A 22,570-nucleotide genomic window follows, 5' to 3' on the forward strand; every position below is an offset into this window, starting at 1 on the left:
TGCAAGAGTTACAGCAGCTAAACACTGCCTACAAGGAATCATTGATTACATACATTACATTGTGTGGAGCAACACTTGATACACCATGTACTCACTGCAGCATCCCTGAGAAGAAAAGCTATCAGCAGTGGCATCACTAGAGGGGTGTGGGGAGTGTGGAGTACACCAGGTGATATCAGATAATTATCTAGAACATTTTTGTCCAGTGTTGTGAACTAAAATCACCAAGAGTAGATCTCTGCCCCCGCTTGAAACAATTGAGTGTCCACAGATTGAAATTACCATAGGGAACATTGCTCAATGAAACGATCAAGCATTCATATGGCATTAGTAGGAAATTAGCACACTGTATCATATGACTGGGTGTCTGTGTGCTGCATTGTTTAAAGTATGATCAGTACTCTGTTAAGAAGATCTATTCATCAAGTTACCCCAGGGACCTGTTGGAGTCTTAATCTGGCCTTGGCTACCACACTGGACAACACCAACCCTAGTGATACATCCAGAGCAACTACTTGCTAGAAAAACAGACACACTTCTACACTAATTGCTCAACTGAACAAACAGTGAAGAATGGAGGTGGCAAAATCTTCATCAGGTACCCATGAGGCAGAAAAGAAAGACTGTCTTTCATTACTGGCCTTATTCTACCAATTTCAATGCTGAAACGGTGACTATTCAGACTGGTGCAGGCCATGTGGAAAACAGCCTTGACACCTCTAACAATGCTGCTCTTTACAGACACCCTGTCTATCCTGGAGGCCCTGCACTCTGCTGGGGACAAAGAGCTGAACATCCTGTCTACCCCTCCTATTAACCTTTGCACACAGTCATCCTACAGTGGATTCCTTCCCACTAGAATGTGTTAAGCAATGACGTTGCTGATAAATTGGCAAAGGAAGTATCTATAAACGAACAGGATGACAGGTCTTCCACTTACTCTGAAGTTAAGACCACCATCCAAGTCCAATCAATACACAAAGTGGTTGTCAATGCTCAAATAGGAATGACCCATACCCCCTGCTTACAAGACCTGAGCAGGCAGCTTATCTTCAGACTCCAGACAGGCCACAACCACCTAAACCACCTCTTCTACACCAAGTCCTGGAATGATCAGTCAGACCAATCTCCATACAAAATGGGCAGCCAGATAACAGAGTATTTAATGCAAGACTGTCTGCTGTACAATGCCATGAGATGCCAGATCTGGAAAAAGGAGACACCAGTGATAATCAAGCTGTATGGCAGCCTGAAGGACCTACAATGTACAGCAATATTCATCCAGGAGGCAGTCATGCCCATTTGAGTGAACATCAAGAAGAAGAGAGTAGGGGGTGTTAGCAGCAAGACCATTTCAGCTGCATGACAAAAGGTGTGAGTTTCTAGTCCTACCCCTTTACCTTTTAATATCTTTAATGAAGGAAACCATGAGTAAGAGAATTAATTAATTCAAAACTGATTCAAATGTAGGCCAAAAATTAAGTCCAAATATTTCATATTTTTAGATATATACAAATATAAACAGGGTTGCCTTTAAAGTGGACTAAAATATGAAACATAAACATCCGCTGTATTGTTTCTTGCATATTATATTTTGCTAAATTCACAGTGCACAGTACTCATGTTGTGACGACAGAGAATGTCATGTGCTGGCCACATCAGATTTTTAAAATAGTATTCATTCCATTCCTGGAATCTGGTCAAGGAGATCTTCAGTGTCAAAACACTGCTGCTCTGTATGTATCTGTGTATTCAGTAACCACATGTCTTCATCCTTTAATCCAATTTACAAAGTTTTAAAGATGAAAGTCAACCTCTGCAGATATTGCTATATAGAATTTAATGGGTACAGTCAGGAATTGAAGATTAGTTTTGTAAGTCTCTAAATTTCAGTCGTCATAGTCTGCTCTGACAGTAAGACAATAAGCTATGTTTGCATTCTTGCAGTATGTGACAGTGACAGGCTCATTACGATGATTAAACTAGACTTGTTTAAACTTGTCGGTACACTTAACACCTTCCTAAAGAACCTGATCCATGCTATTATTTAACTGGTCATTGCAGTTGGGAGACTGAAATACAATAAATCTTGCCTACCAATTTGAGAAATTATATTTCCAAACAGCTCTGTATGCTTGGTTACACGGAGGTTGAACAGACCTAAGGAAACTGAACACCATTTTGGCACCGAAGTGGGGTATTATTCAGAACCAATCTAATGTCTAGATTAACAGTGTATCTTTATTTCTGCCACTGAGCCTTGGAATCGCATTATGTTTCTCCAGACACACAGTTTAAATGTCCATTTCTAGGTATGCCTATTAATCCATGTCAATATCTAATTGTATGTCATGTGATATTTTCTTACATGTCATCTTAAAAACTGTATATTATTTACTCCCAAATAAAAAACATACTCTTGCATAAATTAGAAGCGGCATGTTAAAAAGTGAGATGACACACCTGAAATAAACAGCCTTACATATAAGTTTATCACCTTGTAATCTATATGATTTTACATATTGTGTTGTCTAGTAATTAATGAGTTAAAGAAATAATATACTGAATTGAATTGAACTTGAGGATATAACGTTAATGGTAACACTTCAGGACAGGGGCTTTAAGGGCTTGTCATGGTCCATCTATTAGTCACTCATTGCTGTGTAACACAAATAAGGCCTTTGTTAGAGTCTTGTTACAGAGTAGTAAGTGACTGATGGATGACCTATAGGTAGCTCCATTCTAATCTCATCGGCGCTTTGTAAAGTGTATTAGGACCCAACAAAGGGTTTTTAAGGTCTTGTTACATAGCAGTACCTGACTAACAGAGGCCGCCCCTATTTTGAAGTGTTAACCACATTAATTATGTAGCACCTTTTTATTTTACTCAATCTGAAAAGTATGCATGTTAATGTCTAAAAATATCTCTCAATTACAAATATAAAATTAAAAGTGGACTGTGCTTACTATTTATATATGTGGGTATATATTTTATGAAACATGTTTCAGTTCTTTAGCCTTCAACATGGATGTGCTTGAAATGGAGTTTGTAGAAAAGATTTAAAGGTGACAAAGGGCTTGGGGCAAGGCCAGCTGAGATGAAAGATACAAGTCCAAAATAAGAATGAAAGGCAGACAATGCAGAAAATAAGGATGAAATTAAAAAGTCAGTTATGCATTTCTTGGGGAGAATACAATAAACATAAATGTTGAATGTGTTATTTTTTCTTTGGTAATGCATATGTAGTATATACTGCATGTTGTGACAAAGTTTTCTCAGACGGAAAAGGGAGAACAGAGCTGGCATGTGTCAGATGATGTGTTTAACAAGGGTCTTACAATATAGGAAAACAGCCCACAACCATGCTACGCAGTCCACCTGAAAAAGGCTACAAAGTGGTAGTACGCTTTGTAAAGAGTGCAGTTCAAGAAATGTGCCATAGTGGACTGGCAGGAGGACATCTTTATGGTTCTGGCTTTGAGCACAGGGACACAGTCATGCTGGAACAGATAAGGGCCTTCTCCAAACTGTTGCCAGAAACTGTCTCAAATGTATGCTGTTCCATTAACAGTACCCTTCGCTGGAACCAAGGGGCCTAGCTGAAGCCTTGTAAAACATCACCAGACTATTATCCATATAGGACTATGCAGTCCAGAAGATCGTGATCTCCTGACATCTATCAAATCCAGATTCATCCGTCAGACTACCAGATAGTGAAGTGTGAGTCATCATTCCAGTGTCCAGTGGTGGTGTGCTTCATACCACTCCAACTGACGCTCTGCATTGGACATAGTGGTCTTAGGCTTAGATGCAGCTGCTTGGCCAAGGATATCCATTTTGTGAAGGTTTTATTCACAGTTCTTGTGCTGATGTTGCCTCCAAAGATAATTTGGAACTCTGTTGTAACTGATGCAATAAAAGAAAGGTGATTGTTTCACTCTATGTGGTTCTGCACTTGGCGATCCCGCTTTGTGAGTTTATGTGGTCTGCCACTTCATGGCCCAACTTTTGTCGCTCCTAGATGCTTCTACTTCACAATAATAGCATTTATAGCTAAAAGGGTGTAAATTCAGCAAAGCAGAAGTTTCACTTACTGACTTGTTGGCAATGGTGGCATTCTATGATGGTGCCACATTTAAATGTGGATGTGGTGGAAAACAGGATTACTGGAGTAAAACCACACAGACATGGTAAGACTCAACACAGATGGAGAGTGAGTGCAATGTTTTAGCCCAGGACACTAGACTGTCTGGCAGCAGCACTACTTGTTGGCTTATTACACCTCCTGTAATGATTTATCTTTATTTTAGTTATGAAAATCAATTCATAGATTCAGAGTGGAGCCACAATTGAATGTTCCCCTAAGCAGTTCGTTCATTAATTACAGCAGAACTATAAACTCTTCAACAACTCGGTCATGACACAGAACAGCTGAACTCTGCCATTCCAGCAGATATGTTGCAGAACATTTGCTGCTAAGATGTTTTCTAGTAATGCAGCAATTACTGTAGATATACAATGGATTTTTTCTTGTCATGTAATAAGCATCTTTCTTAATTAAAATGTATGGTATTTTGACTGTATACAGTATATTCTGAAAAATAGATATTGACATAAAAATGTTGATTACAATGTGTGACCACTTTTGCCATTTATATTTGTATATCACCTTTAAGCAAGGCAATTATTCACTATTATACTAAGAACCTTTCTTGTATTTAAGTATTTGTGTGTTTATTCAAAATATTATACCGATTCATTGTTAAATTTGATATTGTATTGTGATCCATTTAGTCCTGCAAAGCACATCTGCTGGTGCATGCTGTTAAATGGTTCTATAAAAAATAAAGAATAATTCATTCATTCATTGAATAATAACAATGAAAAGTATTATATTGTATACAGAATAAAGAACAAATGTAAATGTAAATTTAGAGCACATTGCTGCCAGATAGCAGTTACATAATACACACTTCACACTACACAAAGTCATTGTAAATAACAGAGTGTTACTAATGATGATGCTGGATAGTATGCTGGCACAGCAGTTAGTGCTGCTACCTCAAGTAGCCAGTCTCACATATGTGCACATGGGACCCAGTTGATGGGCTTCATTAAATGTATTTATATGCCAAGGGTGGGAAGTGCACACTAATGCCTTTTCTACTTCCTCTACAGATCCTCCAAAGGAAAATCCACCTGACCCCATTTACAACTCTACCACTGACCTCATTTCCGGTTTCACTGCAGACCTCCCATCCAGCCTCATCACTGACCTCACTTCTGGGTGAACCACTGAAGACATGCCTCTTCCTGCCTCCCCTCTATAAAAGGATCACTCCTCTGTTTCACCCTCAGTCACATTTGAACTCAGTCGAATAAGTCTACTCAATTTGTATTGCTATTTTTATAAGTATACAGGGTGGATCCCCATATCTTTATCTTGTCTTTATTTTCTGTCTCATTATACCAGTAACTTAGGTGTGAATTCCTTACCCAGTCATTGTCTGAGTGGAGAATGTTCTCTCCATGCCCATATGTGTTTGCCTCCACATACATTTCCAAACACAGGCAGTTAGGTTAGCTGTTATTTCCAAATTAGGCCCACGTGAGTACAGCTGTGAGTATGAGTGTTTGTGTGTGAGAGACAGACATGGGCTATGTGATGGACTAGCATCCTGTCTGTTGTGGCTTACCTCCTTGTGATTGTTGCTGCAGGAATAGGCACAGGCTGCTGCATATTGCACTAAGCAAGTCTGAGAATGTCATGTTATTTTATAGTACTTCTGATCACATTTAACAAGGCAAATGCTGTGCCATTTGTAGAGCTAACCAAACCAGCCTGATGGACTGAATGGCTTCCTCACATTTGCCAAACTTCTTATATCCAACAAGTTATAATGAGGTTCATAATGTTGTGAAGAGAATAGAATCAAAACAATAATGCACAGCACAGAACTTGTGTACTCTTTACAAAACTAAGCACAGAATTGCTTCTATAATATTAAGAAAGAAAATGTGTAATCCACTGTATAACTTCAGGAATAAACGCCCACATTCAAATAATGGTTATGTTAAGGTTATGCAAACAATGAATCGGAACTAATAATTAAATAATATATGTCTGAAAGAAAACATAATAAATACCCATGTACCTGTCCTTCATGTTAATTTTGTTTGTTTTCCTGACGCGTCGCACGTTCCAGATCATCTTCATCATTGTTTACTTTGCCACTGATTACCTCTGTGCAAATAGCGAGAACAATCTACTTCTCAGACACTTCATCATTAAACATTTACAAAGGCGACATCCTCACATGCCCAACCAGATAAGTTGAGTGTGCGTCTGTCTGCTTCACAGCCACTTGTGTTCGCGGGAGCGCGACCAGAACCAGCCAGAGGCTCCCCGGTCGAGAAGCCCGTGAGTGCGGATTGCATTTCACGCTCGTGCCCGCCTTTAATTACCTGCAGCCCAGGAAGCTCGAGTCAGCCCGAAGTCGCCTCTTGCCGTCGCGGCTCGGGGACCGAATTCGCCGTGTTTCCATAAATCTTTCTTGCTCCAAAACAGCTCGCCTTTTGGAATGTCCTGGTCTGGGAACGTGCATTTCCCATGTATTTGCAGAGCAGCCGGGTGCCTCGCTTTTGCAAATGAGTGCGAGATGTTCGGAAGACTCCCACTAACGATGTTGATGCCGGCCATGCTCCGCTTTCGGCAGCTCGGAGTAAGCGGGTAATTTCACACTGCCTACTGTACTTTTAGCGTTTACAATGTTTAGAACTGAGCACATTGATGGACTGTCCGCTGTTGCATTTGTCGTAGCCATGGTAACGAAGCTTCGACTATTTAGCGCCCAAAAGGTCAGCGTAGCGCCTCCCCCTGCTAGTGCCTCTCCAATGTAGACTTCGGGTGTTCGCCTTCTCAGCTCTCACTTCAAAGTGTCACCGCCGATTGACAGCATTGAAGGATGTTGCTACAGTGACGCACCATACTGTCGCTAACAAGCACAGAACACGCGGCATTCTCACTCTCCGGCTTGGACAAAACTTTTATTGACAGGTTACTCCTAGAGATTTTCGTAAAATGTGTAAATCGCTGCACTTTCACGTCATACACCATGCATTATCGTTACTACTAGTAGTAGTGTTATTAGCATTCTCATTCCTGCGTAGCCCAGTTATCATTATTATTATTAGTAGTAGTAATATTAGTATTATCGAGAAGAAGAACTTGTCAGTTCGGTAATAATAAAATTAAAAAAAAACGAACTATCGTTCTGTTCATGTAAAGAATATTTTCATATGGATTTCACTACAAAAATACACAGTAGCTCATCATCAAGAAGGGGCCTGAGTTGCCTCGAAAGCTTGCATATTGTAATCTTTTTAGTTAGCCAATAAAAGGTGTCATTTTGCTTGGCTTTTCTCTACAATCATAATGGCTAACACGGTACAACACCCTAGTACTACAGATATACAAGACACCGAAATGTACCGCTACTACATGGAACTGAAGACCCGGTCGAATTTTTCTAATATCATAAATATGTAAAAATGGACTACTAGTATAGTTCAAACTATAATTGTTAATTGTACTCTGCAGTAACAATAAACCACCAGAAAAATGCTTAGATTCGGTCCACTTTTGTTTGCTTAATCAAGTCAGAGTATGTGGGAGCCGATGCCTAATCTGGCAACATCATGCACAAGGCCGAGACGCACCACCTCTTTTGTAAGTAAGTCCCTTTGGTTAAAAGTGTCTGCTAATCAGATAAATATAAATAAATGAAGGGAAGGTAAATCAGCATGGGATGCATGCATAAACGTTTTTTTTCATACTAGGACAATTCAAATTCATTGGTGGGGAGAATATACTGTGAAACTAATGAAATTTAAGATTTAGGGCCCCATATCCCAAAGGGGCTCCAAAGGCAAATTTAGTCCAAATTGTTAAAAATGTTGTATGTCTACTGTATGTGAAAGAGTTTTTAAAAAATAATAACATTAAAAATAGAATGTAATTCAATACAAAATAACAGTTAAAATTATAATTAAAAGGTTATTAAAGTAGGGCGGCACTGTGGCGCAGTGTTAGCACTGCTACCTCGCAGTAAGGAGACCTGTGTTCGCTTCCCAGGTCCTCCCTGCGTGGAGTTTGCATGTTCTCCCTGTATCAGTGTGGGTTTCCTTCCATAGTCCAAAGACATGCCGGGTAGGTGATTGGTGATCCTAAATTGTCCCTAGTGTGGGTGTGTGTGTCCTGCGGTGGGCTGGTGCCCTGCCCGGGGATTTGTTCCTACCTTGCGCCCTGTGTTGGCTGGGATTGGCTCCAGCAGACCCCCGTGACCCTGTAGTTAGGATATAGCGGGTCGGATAATGGATTGATGGATGATCTGTTGTGGAATAAACACACTGAAGAAGATAAACAGTGCTCACCCATGACTCATTGCTGGTTGCAAAGGGGCCCAATGAGAGTTCAAGCATCAGGGCCCCAAAACGTAGGCCTGCCACTGGTCACTGGTTAGCCTGAGTAGCACGTCCACTATTAAAAATACTGTTTCTTTAATGACATTTTATGTTTCTTTACTGGGTTATATATCCTCGTTGAATAATTGCTTGACAAGGCACCATTTAATTCTTGGAAGAGTTCTTTGCATATGAAGTTGGGTCTTTTTGCTTTGAAAAACTTCCTTACATATAGAAAAATCTTTAATATATGGTAGGCTACCTACCAGATTAAGAAAACCTGAACTTAGCCTGTTATTTTTATAGTGCTATTGTATGCACCACAAGTCAGTTTAAAACCATAACTGATTGGTATTTAACAAATCTGTTACCACCTGTTCATGGTTATTTACTGTATGGAGCCCAGCATCCACATAAATAAAGGTTCTTTCTGGAACCTTAATGTGGATGACCCTTTTGGGAACCAAAAACGGTTCCCCTATGGTATCACTCTGTAGAACTGTGGCGTCTTTATTTTTAAGAGTGTCTTTGAAATATTGTGGGAAAATCATAGTAAGAGGAAACCTATGTGGAGGAAGTCTTGCTTACACTGTGTATACAAATATATAAGTAAAGAAATGCTTTATAATAAATAAGTAAGTAAGTGAAGCACTACAGAGTGTGTAGACGTCGGCCCAGGACATTATTACTGTTATACAGCCACCCCCTCCCCCGCTACAGAGACCCTTCTGATGAGTACATATAAATTCAGAGCCCCGCGAAAATCAAGACCACGGGAACATATGCGGGAAAACACGGACGCAAAACAAGCTTCGACAGGGCTTTAGTATAACGCATGCCATTTGCAAGTAAATGCGTATTTATGCACGTATGTGTTTATTTCATCCATCGGTTTTCAAATCCGCTTAGTCCATTCCAGGGACTGCCTTCCGTGCCAGTAATACAAAAATACTACAACGAATGACTCGTGTCTGGTGTAGAGAATTTAAAAACTGATTATTCCAGCGTATTCTTCCACCGTCTTTTTATAATCTACTTTATATTTGTGAAATGCAGATGATGGAGATCAGAAACGTCTTGCAAACCGAAAACCAGTTCATAGTACTACTGCTCGGTTGCCTTGGACTCAGCGGGGAAAAGATATTTAATGAAAAATACACAGTGTTAAAAGAAACTTCATTCATTCGTCCGTTTCCCATGGATCCGCCTGCTTAAATAGGACCAGAATAAGCAACTCTCAAAAGAGCCCAGTAAGCGCATGAGAACTTGCATCCTTGACACAGTACAAATAACGGAACACATACTATATGGATGATAAGTGGCTCGACATTTATTAGTTTATTTGCTTTGTTTGTTAGCTATTACTATTACAGTTTGTAACCCATTGTTGATTGACACGAAACATTCCTGAAGCATTGTACCTCCGATGCTTTGTGTGTACATTGATTTCTTTAGTTTCCTTGGATAAAACTGTTTTCTACATAAATCACACGTTCTTACCAGGACTCCTAGATCTGATCTGTTTATCGCCTGGCACTCATTGTTTACGTGATCGTCTCTGTTCACTCGCTTCTTTAAAATAATGTAAAAGTCACTCCATCAGAAATTCTGATGAGTCAGCATCGCGCATGATTGTGCAGTTGGATTGGAATCCAAGTGCTCGGCGCGCAGTTCCATTGGATGCAGGTAAAATATCAGCTATTTTCAAGGGGTTGCTAACACATATGCAATAAATATAAATTAATTAATCGCGACCTCTAAATTATCTGAACATGTGGTCAAAATATCTTCATTTGGATGAGATATTTCTCTCAAGTTGTAAAACTGACATGTTTATAACAAATTACAAACCTGCTAACTTAAGTGTCAAGTCTGACCTAGCGCAAGGCAGGAACAAACCATGGACACGCGTACACGCACACTTACAAACACACACACATCAAACACACACTAGAGCTAATTTAGCTTCGCCAGTTCATCTTACCTGCATATCTTTGGATAGTGGGTGGAATCTGGAGCAGTCTTAGAAAACCCATAAAGACACAGAGAGAACATAAAAACCTGAAGACCTTGGAAGCGAATCTTATTGCTATAGGCAGCAGCGCGACAACTGCGCCACCATGCCACCCCGTTTACTGAACTGGTAAACAGGTAATAATAATAATCCATCCATTTTCCAACCCGCTGAATCCAAACACAGGGTCACGGGGGTCTGCTGGAGCCAATCCCAGCCAACACAGGGCACAAGGCAGGGAACCAATCCTGGGCAGGGTGCCAACCCACCGCAGGACACACACAAACACACCCACACACCAAGCACACCCTAGGGCCAATTTAGAATTGCCAATCCACCTAACCTGCATGTCTTTGGACTGTGGGAGGAAACCGGAGCGCCCGGAAGAAACCCACGCAGACACGGGGAGAACATGCAAACTCCACACAGGGAGGACCCGGGAATCGAACCCAGGTCCCCAGGTGTCCCAACTGCGAGGCAGCAGCGCTACCCACTGCGCCACCGTGCCGCCCCTAATAATAATAATAATTATTATAATAATAATAATAATAATAATAATAATAATAATAATAATAATAATAATAATAATAATAATAATAATAATAAATCTACTTACCAAATTAACATGTTTGCTGTTTTTTGTTTGTGTTAAACTGTACGTTCTGCAGTTCAATCATTATCCTACACAACTTAGCTTGCCAGCAGCCTGTGTACATGGCAGTAACCAGCCCTGGAGAGTACACCAGCTTAGTGCAAGACACACTCAGTCACCATGACCAATTATTTATTCGGTATTTACCGATTAGCTTACACGGATGTCTTTAGGATATACAACGTACATACACTCTTAAAAATAAGTGTTCCTTTAAGGCATTTTGCTGGGTTGTGAGGTTCCTCCCATTGCTTTATAAAGAGATACTTAATTGTCAGGGAGTTCTTTGCCTATAAAATAGGTTATTTTGGCTTTTAAAATGTTTCCTATTATGTGGACAAAACAGAAGTCTTTAATGTATAGTAAGCTACGTACCTAGCAGGATAGTGCATATCAAGAAAACCTGAACTGAGCCGGTGTTGCTGTATACAGTAAGAGACATTTTAAAACCCTAGACCAGCTGGTATTTCATAACTTTGTTGCCATCTTTTCATGTTTATTTATGGAGTACGTTAGGAATGTGAATAAATCGCGGCTCTTTCTGAAACCTTCACGTGCTGGGTTCTTTTGGGAACCAGAAATGGTGTCTAACACCACTGAAGAACCATTTTGGCAAGAGTACACGTTGGTAGGTCTCGGATTCGATCAAGGTTCTAATGTGAAAAGTGTAAATGTAGTTTGTGTATGTGACGGCATGTGCCCGGACAATGGCCCTACATCTATATAGATACTTACTGCCTTTGTGCTTTGCGGCCGGGAGTGGACAAAGAGAAACTGAAATCTGATGGATTTCTAGTTTAATAAAAGTGAAAGTACACGGTCTGCTATTGTAATATAAATTTAATTTAGACTTAAAATGTATCAACATTTTAGAATTCCTGTAAGTAATTCAACTACGTTTTAAATAAAATATCAACATGCAGTCAACTTTTACACAAAAATATGATGTTGGCTTAGACATTTTAGTGTTTAGTACATGTCAACTTTATATCAGTAGTGGTGCTCTTAGGTAAGATTTTAATTGTCCACTGAAATTACAATATTAATTCGTTTCTCCTTTAAACATTATCCTAAAGTGCCTTTGCATCCTTGTTTCTTAAACCAAAGCCGGTTCATCCGATTGTAATTTCATTTATCGTTCGCACGAAGTTGTCGATGCTGTGATCAGGTTGTGCGCATGCACCTATTTTTTAGTAGTCTCCAGTAGTCTCTGACAGAACCGCCTGCTAGAGCCTAACTTTTTTTTTAACTTGAAAATGCGGAGCGTCGGTCACCTGCAGCACGTGAACTATCACCACGCCTGCCGGCTTGCAGCTGAGTGAACTGGAAAAGGACTCGAGCAGAGCGGAGACATGCGGTTATTCTCAACATCCGACATACATAATGCGATTGCCTGAATTGATTTACACGCGATGCGTTTTATGTAGTCGTTCTGTGGGAAACCGGTTGACTAACGAACCGATGTTCATCATTGATAGTTAGAATGTGGCAATCGTACAACCCAGGTGCCGAAAATGTGAGTCCCAAACCTGTGCCAGTCATGAAAATAAATCCCGCTTTTCCTGGTGGGACAGTAGAGCTGAGACGATACAAGGCGAGGGACCCGGAGAGAGCGCCAGATGTGAATGAACGGGCTGAAAACCTGCAGACAGCCGAGTCGTCCTTAGCTGTTCCTGAAAATTCACCTGGACTCACATCCAGACTGCCTTCTTTCTCGGGCCACGGTAAGGCTTTGACAAATGTTTATTCCTTCTTTTTTGGGCAAAGACTACCTCATCGTCATTGTTTGTTTACTAAATGGGGGGAAATGGACGTAAGACAAAGTGCCAACTTCAGTTAGGTTTCAGCACCACGGGCAGCTACCGCCATAACTATAAGAAATTATCCGGGAATATTTTATAAGTTTAGGACTAAATCAGATCAGCCATCATTACAGCTGGTCTTTCAGTTTTGCCACTGACGCACTCTATAATTATAGTCATATTGGACGAATTCATTAGTAATCAATATGATAATCAGCGCATTGAGATCTTCTTGAAAGTGTTATTTCATTATCGTCATTGATTTTAAGTAATGGAAAACCGATTCAAGCACTAAATTTCAAATTATTTTTATTGATTTTATATGAAGAAAAATAAAATCCATACGATTAAGTGTAACATGTGCAACTATTTTATGAATATTTCTTATAATCAAGTTTTGAAAACTATTTTTTATTTCATTGCAGTTATCAAACTTTTATTTTCCAAAGCAGTTGTTGTAGTATAGACAACATCTCTTGTATGAATACCTCTCTAATATTTACATCTTTGTGCATGTACAATATTAATTTGTACACATGTATACAGTAAACAGTATAAGATCTATGTACATAAGCGAAGAACCACAACAATTTTCAAGATAAATTAATTTTGGGCATGGAATTCTATGCAGAAAACCTCTTATGTTTAAGAGTTAATATACCTACACAATAGATTATGTATTGGGTGTAAATATATATATATATAAATTTATATATCTTTTATCATATATATATATAAAATATATATGCTTATTTATATATATATATATATATATATATATATATTTATACAAATATGGTATATATACTGCAACTCTATATTGTGTCACATTTTCATATGGCGTTCCCTGTGACAGTGAAATGTATGTTGTTACTTTAGCTATAAATTAATTTAATTAAGATTTAAAATGAAAAGACAAACACAAAGCAAAATGTCAATCCTATTTTAATGGTTGAATTGTTAGAACATATAGAATATGTATTCTTTCAAGTTTAAGAATAATTCTATTTTTCCATTAGTAGATGAAATACTTTTAAGAATTTACATTTTGTTGCTGTTTTTATATGAGGGGTTTCTGAATTGTGTCCTTTTCAGCAAGTGAACTCCCAGCTCAGATAGAAACAGCTGAGAAGACTGACTTGGCATGTTTAGTACTTTCCACACTTTCCTCCCAATGAACTATTTGATTCCACTGGCAGGATGTTTTGGGCCATTGTCTTGGTGCATGAGGAATTACTAGTCAATGAATCTGGAGGCATTTTCCTTTAATTAGGCAGGCAAGATTTTTCTGGCTAATTGGTCCTAGTGTGTGTGTTCACCCTGCGATGGATTAGCTCTCAGTCCAGAGTTTGTTCTTGCCTTGAACCCGATGCTTGCTGGGATAGGTTTCAGACGAGCCACCACCCTGGTCTGGATTTAGTGGGTTAGAAAATTACATGACAAGATATTTTTGAATCCTTTCTAGATCATGGTATAGTGGTTAAGGCTTTGGACTTAAAACCCTGAGGTTGTGGGTTCATATCCTGCTACTCACACTGTGTGACCATGATCAAGTCACTTGACCTGCCTGTGCTGCAATTGGAAAAGAAAAAGCAAATGTATCATAAATGTAAGCAATATGTAAGCAATATCATAAATGTAAGCATAGTTGTATCATAAATGTTGTAAGTCACCTTGGATAAAAGTATCAGCCAAATAAGTAATATGTAAATTATTCTGTTGTTTATGAGGATGTTGTTAGTAAAGGTAAGTAAGACTGTTGCGGAATTTGCCATGTATGTCCAAGCCAAGGCAATACCACCACCATGTTTTACACATGTCCTTTGGATTGCCCATATTTGTTTCTTTTCTCCATGCTTTGATATTGCTGTCAATTTTATTGATATATCAAATTGTTTCATTTACTCATAACATTTTGCTCCAAGCTCCTAATTGTTTATCTTTGTATATTTTACCAAAGTGACCTTTCTGTTTCTGGTGCTGAGTGAGCATTTTATTTTGCAGCATGCCTTTTATTGCCTTTATAATTCTTTGTAAAGAGCAGATTGTGATGCCTAGACCTTTGCATTATCTTCTGTTAATTTAGAGTTTTTCATCACAGCTCTGACCTTTTACTACCATCTAATGCACTTATTTCTCTTGATCAACCTACATACTGCCAACAAAAAAATACATCACTGGTTACATCATTTTCCAAGATTTGCTATGCCCAGTTTCTGCATGCTATGACTCTGATTTTATGTAATCCAAAATGCTATCTGTTCTTTTCATGGACAATTTTGTAATTTTCATATTGGACAAGACTTTTTGACTCAAAAAGTAGATACTGGAGATTAAACACAACAGCACACAGTCAGAGTTCTGCTATATGAGGGCAATCAATGCGACAGGAATCAACTAAGCAATATCAAGCATGCAGTAGTCAATTCAATTTCATCAAATTAGCTATGCGTCCTAATATCTATAGAGGACATTGTGTATAGAAGTAATGCTTTGTAAAATGTATCTGTTTATTGAAGTCATGCTTCCTCTAGTTTGTATTATTGATGAAAACAGCATGCACAATTAAATATTCAAACACCAAATCAATTATCAGTGAGAAACTTTATATGCACATTTTATCTCTCCTGTTCCATTGTTGATTGTTACCAGGTAGCCTTTTGTTTCAATTCACTGTTTGTATATTCATTGTTTAATTAAACTAATCTTTAAATAAAATGACGCAGATAATGAGTTTAAGTTGTGCAGTTCAAATTGTTACCTTTAGAATTTAGCATTATACAGTTTACATATGTGTTTTTAGAAATGGAAGTTTTAAATAGATAGATTGTATATTTTATTGAACCCTGAGGGGAAATACCTTTACTCCAACAGCATCAACACAGGACATGAAACATAGTGCAAACACTCATATATAAGAGCCAGAGAAAGAACTGACACACAGTATATCTAGTCCACATTTAATATACTGTATAGTGTTGGAGCATGCGCTGATAGCATGTTGGTGCACCCACCAAACGTCAAATCACCTGGATTGGGATCCAAGTGCTATGGTGTCCTTGAAAAAATATTGACTCAATACTAATGTATCTATTATTACTGGTAAAAGGGCCACAAAGGGAGTGGCATTATACAGTCAAATAGTTGTGGGTAAAAAAGTGTTCCAGTAGTGTCACAACATGCTGGAATGAGCCAATGTGGAAAGTTATTCTAGGATAACATGTCATATAGAGGATGGGCAGTCTTAGTCAAGATGACCTCTACCAATGCCATTATTCTCTTTTCTGCCCCACCTTCAGTGAGTCTAGATCAGTTCTGTAATGTATATATGGCCTTCCTGAGCAATTTATTCATGGGTTTGATATCCCCTGAGCTGGTGTTACTCCTTCATTGGATCACAACATGGACCTGTGGATTGTTAGAACATCCCCAGGAGATTCCTGAACTTATTGAACGAATTGAGTCTCCTAAAAAAGAGTTTGCTCTGAACCTGTACAGCCTGCCTGTATTTGTCTACTTTATGAGCTTGAATATTCCAACACAGGGTTCAGGGGAGGAGATTAAAGCCCACTTCTACAAAAATGAAGGCTCAGAAATTAACACAAAGTAGAGGGCTAGTCCACCACAGTGCCAATATAACATAGTAGGTTAAAATTTTTGAGCACATTCTTTAATTAATACAAAACCTCAAAACCTTAGAAAACTAACTCTGTCAGACTATACACTAAATATTGTGATTTTTAACAACACAATTTTAAGCATTCTTTAAAAAATTAACTTTTACAGAAATGTGTGTCAAACAATTACATGATTACAAACAATCTCGTTCTGTTTCTTATGTTAGCTTATTTGCATTTGAAATGCTTAATTTAATATTGTCATCACCGGTTTAACACCTATCTCCTGGTTTATCCCAGTCTGGCAAGTTGCCCCCCAAGGCTTATGTAACGCCTATCTTTGTGTTTCATGATCAAAGGGGTATTGCAGCAGAAATTGTTAATTCTTGATACTTCTTCTGATGTCATCCTTTTTTAGTTACCTTTTACGACATGCAAGAAGGTTAGTGACCTCATTAATAAAATAGTTCACTTAATACAGAATGATCACTTTCTTCAGTCCTTTAAATAATATAACAAAAGCAACAACTGATTCCAAAGGCAATTACTGTAATTTCATAATGAGATACACAGTTTTTCCAATTTATTTTTAATTCATGTGAACTCTCCACTACTCAGAGTGTAAATTGCTTTTGCATTCAGTATCAATAACTGTCATTGCATTCTTACACTGCTTCGTTAAGTTCCTAGCCTAAAACACAGTGTGCAATAATAGTTAGTGTGCCCATTCCATTATCCATCCATTTTCTGAGCCCATTTCTCCCAATAAAAAGATGTGCAAGCCAATTGTATCTGGCTCAATGTATGAACCAGCCTTGGATAGGATGCCAGCCAATCACAGATTATTCTAATATTTGCAGGAATAGTTTTATAGTAATTCACAATTATTTACAGTTTTTTGAGATTTGTTTCATTAATTAACCTATGCCACCAACAGCTCCAATAAAAACAGAATAATTGTTTTGTGGTGATGTAATGATTTGAGCCCTCTTGATACAATCAGGTTTTCTGTTTCACATCACAAATAAGGAGCAGGTTCAGTTATTTGATGAGTCTTAATTGGCTGGATGTAATTGTTGGTGTGCTTGTAAGCATACTATATAACAAGCTGGGTTTGTCTGCTGCATTGTGTGTGATGATACCATGACTGGCTCCAGCTCCATGACAGGGAAGCAGACAAAGCAGGAATAGAGAATGAATGAATAAATAAAGGATGTGAATTTAATTGCATGAATTAAAGTATAACTAGTTGTGTGATGTTTTAGACATTTATTTACTATCTTGCCTTTCATAAGCTGCCAAGCTTTCTTCTTGTGTTGAGACCAGGGATAACTGTGATGTAGCAGTATTGTACACTGTATTTTGTAAATAACAAGTGGATACTCAAAATAATCTTTAAAATGAAGGCATAAAATATCAGTATATTATTTAACTCCTTGTCTCCATTACTATGCTGTATGACAAGGTCTAGGATATGCAGTTGATGAGAAAATAGAGTAAGTCATCTATTATACATGAATGAACTCAAGACATGATAAAAGATGAAAAAAAACTTTGGTAGTATTTACATATTGTCAGAATGTTAAGTGATGTCATAAGGATGGACTTTAGATCACCATTTTTAAGGGAGGAAAATGTGTTAGCAGCCAAAATATCCATCTGAATGAAGGTTCAAGCATCAAGAAATTGGAATCAGACAACATGTACAAATACTTGGAAGCCGAAGAAGGCAATGGTATAAAGCACAAAAAGATGAAGAGCAAAATTGAAAAACAGTATTATCATAGAATTCACCTTGTACTCAAAAGCTAACTCAACTTCAAGAACAATTCCAACACCATTAACAGTTTACTTGTGCCTGTCTCTAACTACAGTTTAGGGCAGTGCCAGTCGAGGCCCATTTGGAGCCCTGGGTGGGATTGATGGACATCTCCCCTTATTGTCCATAGCTAGCCATTGTTATTAGATTTTGACAATGTGGGAGGTTGGGGTCTCCTTCAATAGCACAAATGACACCCCTTTGTGCATATACCACAGAGTTTAAAGAGTTCCCTTGGTGTATGAAGCATGCACACTTTTACTTTCCTAAATGGTGTCCAACAGGTAATGCGCCCATTCAGTGTCATCAGAGTTTGATAACCGGGTGGGAACATACGAGACTTCAGAAACACAACATCACTTTGTGTACATGCTACGGACTTTATTATCATACTTCTAAGATCTGGGGGGAGGCACCTTTGTGTCCAGGGGTGCGCACCATAACTTTCATAAACGGCGTCACTCAGATGACAGCTTTATACACTTAGTGCAGAGGAACTGGATAAACCTCTGACACTCTCAGAATTGCTAGATGCTCCAAAGTGGGAAGCAGCAGGCCCTGATGGCTAGCTACCCAGTAGAATTTTATAAAAAAAAAATTAAATAAGTTAGCTTCACTACTATTAGCAACCTTTATAGAAGCTAGAGACAACAAAATTCTACCTCAAACTTTTCGGCAAGTGTTAATTACCATTATGCCAAAGAAAAATAAGGACTTATTACAATGTGCATCATACAGACCAATCTTACTTCTGAATAATTATGTTAAGATACTCTCCAAAGTTCTATCTAGAAGGACAGAGAATTTGCTTCCTTCTGTAATATCTCAAGACCAAAGCAGATTTATTAAAGGCAGATGCTTATCTTATAATCTCGAATGATTGTTTAATGTAATATACTCACTCATAATATCTAACACACCAGAGATCTTATCATATTTGGATACAGAAAAAGCATTTGACATGGTTGATTGGAACTACCTATTCACCACATTGTACAAATTTGGGTTTGGCTCCAAACATATGTGCATGGATCAGACTACTTTATACCAGTCCAGAAGCTTCTGATTGTATTAACAACATTATTCCAAACTACTTCAAAATAGAATGTGGTACTTGCCAAGGATGCTCCCTATCACCACTGTTCTTTACAATCGCCATTCAGCCATTGGCCATTCACTTTCAAAATGCATCAGAGATGAAGGGGATTACCAAAGAAGGACTTGAATAGAAAATATCGCTACATGCAAATGATATTGTTTCTCTTCTCGGTACTCAAATGTGGCACTTGGCACTGCCCTACTGCCAGTTTATTTGCCTGCCTAAGGAACAGTCATCTCTGAGGGAGGAGCACTGGAATCATCGGGTGGAAGGGTCCTTTCATCAGATTGGCTGGCCCAGCACTGACTCAGCTGTGAAATGGCCAATAGGGGGAGGTGGCTTGATGGCCGAGGTCTCCAGGACTCTGAACTAATCTGAATCTTATTATGCGATATCATCTACTACTGAATTTTGCTCTGTAATATTATGATTAACTCTCGCTTAGAGGATCTGTTCAAAACTCTTTTAAAATATGGCAAGATTTAATTAATGAAATAGTAGAATTCTTCTTTTCTTATTGGTTTTACAGATTTGCTCATGCTGTTGGCTATCCTCTTGGGGAAAGGGGGTTAAATTCTGGTTTGTTAAGTTTGACTTAATTCTACAGAATGTTGTTTACGTTAAATAAAATCAATGTAAAAAAAGATGGACAGAATGAGAGCAGCACGGTGGCACAGTGGGTAGCGCTGCTGCCTCGCAATTAGGAGACCCAGGTTCGCTTCCTGGGTCCTCCCTGCATGGAGTTTGCATGTTCTCCCTGTGTCTGCGTGGGTTTCCTTTGGGTGCTCTGGTTTCCTCCCACAGTCCAAAAACATGCAGATTAGGTGCATTGGCGATTCTAAATTGTCCCTAGTGTGTGTGTGTGTGCCTGCGGTGGGCTGGTGCCCTGCCTGGGGTTTGTTTCCTGCCTTGCACCCTGTGTTGGCTGGGATTGACTCCAGCAGACCCCCATGACCCTGTGGTTGGGATGTAGCGGGTTGGATGATGGATGGACAGAATGACACAAAAACTTCTAACAATGCACAGTCTACACTATCTTAAGGCTCATTCTAGTCAAGTCAAGTAGCTTTTTATTATCATTTCAACCACATACAGTTAGCACAGTACATAATGAAACGAAACAATGTTCCTCCAGGACCACAGTGCTACATAGAACACAGGAATACAGGAAAAGCTACACATTAAAATGTAAAGTGCACGTATGCAAGCATGTGCAAATGTTGCAGAACAGTGCAAAGAAAAACAAATACAAACAAAGACAGTGCAGCACCGACCAGTAAACATTTATGATATCTGTACAGTATATCAAGAGATGTGAACATGGATACAAATTCATTCAGCTCCACTTTGCATACAATATACAGTCGCTAGTCTTACCTTAGCTATTACATTGAGCAAAATAAAAAATATAAAAATGGTCAAGAACTATGAAACTAGAAGTGTTCTTCGTTTAGCAAAGCAAGCAGCATCTGCCAGCAATAACCTTCTACTCACAATCAAGTTCAGTGTTTCAAATAGATGATCAAGCATGGAAGAACAGAACTTCTCAAAAACAAACCACTACAAGGAAAGGGGTTCAAAGTCCCAAATTGGCCATTGTTGGCCAAAAAAACTTGTTTAGCTTGGATATAAAGTTTAAGAGAGAGACAAATATTCTGATCATTGATGCACTTACAACCAAATACTACCAGCACAAAATTCTGAACAAACCAAGTTGACAGCAAAAATTAAATATGCAATGCAGCTGAAGACATCATTAGCCACATTTTAGAGGGTTGCACTACATTGGTAGTTATAAAATATACAGATGGACATACCTGAGCAGCCAGTTACATACTGTACATTGGTCATTTTGCGAGAATCTTGGTTTAGTAGTGTTGGACCAATGGTAATATCATGTTCTACAACCAAATATTAACATTCAGGACTGTGACATTACATGGGTCTTGACCATCTGTACTGATCACACCATTAGAGCCAGTCATCCAGATATCCAGATAGAAGACATGTTTTTGTATAAATACTACCATGTCAGATGACCACAATATCATACTGAAAGAAATGAAGAAGATCTGTAAATAATAAGGATCTTCAGATGGAAATACAACATATGTGGAACACAAAAGCCATGATTATGTCAATAATAACTAGTTCACTGGCATCCATCAAAAAGACATTTGAAAAATACACTGTGCTTCTCCCAAGTAAACCAAGAGCATCAACTAGGATCTAAATGTATGCTGTAAAAATTTCCACCATAGAAGAAGTCCTTAGGATTCTGGATTCCTGGAAACAAGGCAACGAACTGTCAACAAAAAACAATAATAATAATGCATTTTATTTATATAGTGCCTTTCCCATGCTCAGTGCTTGGCTGATGCCCTTACCCATGGGAATGTACTAGTTCAGGATATGTTATAACTGTTTACAGGTTCATTTTTTAATAATTATTACACAGGCAGGTGCATCTGGTACTAAGATATTTCATTTACTGTCGATGCAATTGACATTCTCACTATATCACCTTCTAACCTATTTCCTTTTTCCATTTTTGCCATTTTGCCTGCCCACCCTTCTTGCTGCTTTTTGTCTTCTACAATTCTGCTTCAATGTTTAATGACTTCTGGAAGTTGTTGCAGTGTATAGTTTTTTTCAATGTTGCTTCCATGGTCAAAGGCGACAATCAAAGGGCAACTCCTGAGACAAAGTGAACTCCTGGACTGTGGCAGAGTTAATAGTGCTGCTGTTTCACACTTCCAAGGACCTGACTTTAATTCCCTTTCTGAACATAAGGGTTTTCTCTGGATAGTCCTGTTTTCTTCCACATTCTAAGAATATATATGTTAGGTTAGCTGGAAAATCAAATGTAATGCAGTGTCTTTGTGTTTATGCCTGAGTGTACACAGCATTAGGTCCATGTCCTGCCTAGGGTTCTGAGCAAGCTGGCACCACATACTGGCTGAATGGATTTTGATCACTGAAATAAGTAGATTTAGAAAAGAAATGAGTGAAAATGAGGGTCATTAGATGGGTATCTAATAAATGTAACTTTGCTCTATTAAAGTGAATTTTTATACTGCACGGAGAATTCAAGATTGACTCA

General features: G+C 38.5%; 2 protein-coding genes across 2 annotated transcripts in view; both read right to left on the minus strand.

Annotated features, from left to right (window-relative positions):
- Nucleotides 1–6,866, minus strand: part of LOC114660741 (uncharacterized) — a 149,051-nt gene extending 142,185 nt beyond the window's left edge. The window contains exon 1 of the mRNA XM_051928530.1: nt 6,467–6,866. Within this exon, the coding sequence (XP_051784490.1) occupies nt 6,467–6,701 (235 nt within the window). The 5' untranslated portion in view covers nt 6,702–6,866. The remainder of the gene's footprint in view (nt 1–6,466) is intronic.
- The window catches only part of LOC127528026 (craniofacial development protein 2-like), a 1,148,403-nt gene that overhangs the window by 712,994 nt on the left and 412,839 nt on the right, over nt 1–22,570 (minus strand). The window lies entirely within an intron of this gene.

Source organism: Erpetoichthys calabaricus, chromosome 1 (genome assembly GCF_900747795.2).
Source record: "Erpetoichthys calabaricus chromosome 1, fErpCal1.3, whole genome shotgun sequence".
Lineage (NCBI taxonomy): Eukaryota > Metazoa > Chordata > Cladistia > Polypteriformes > Polypteridae > Erpetoichthys > Erpetoichthys calabaricus.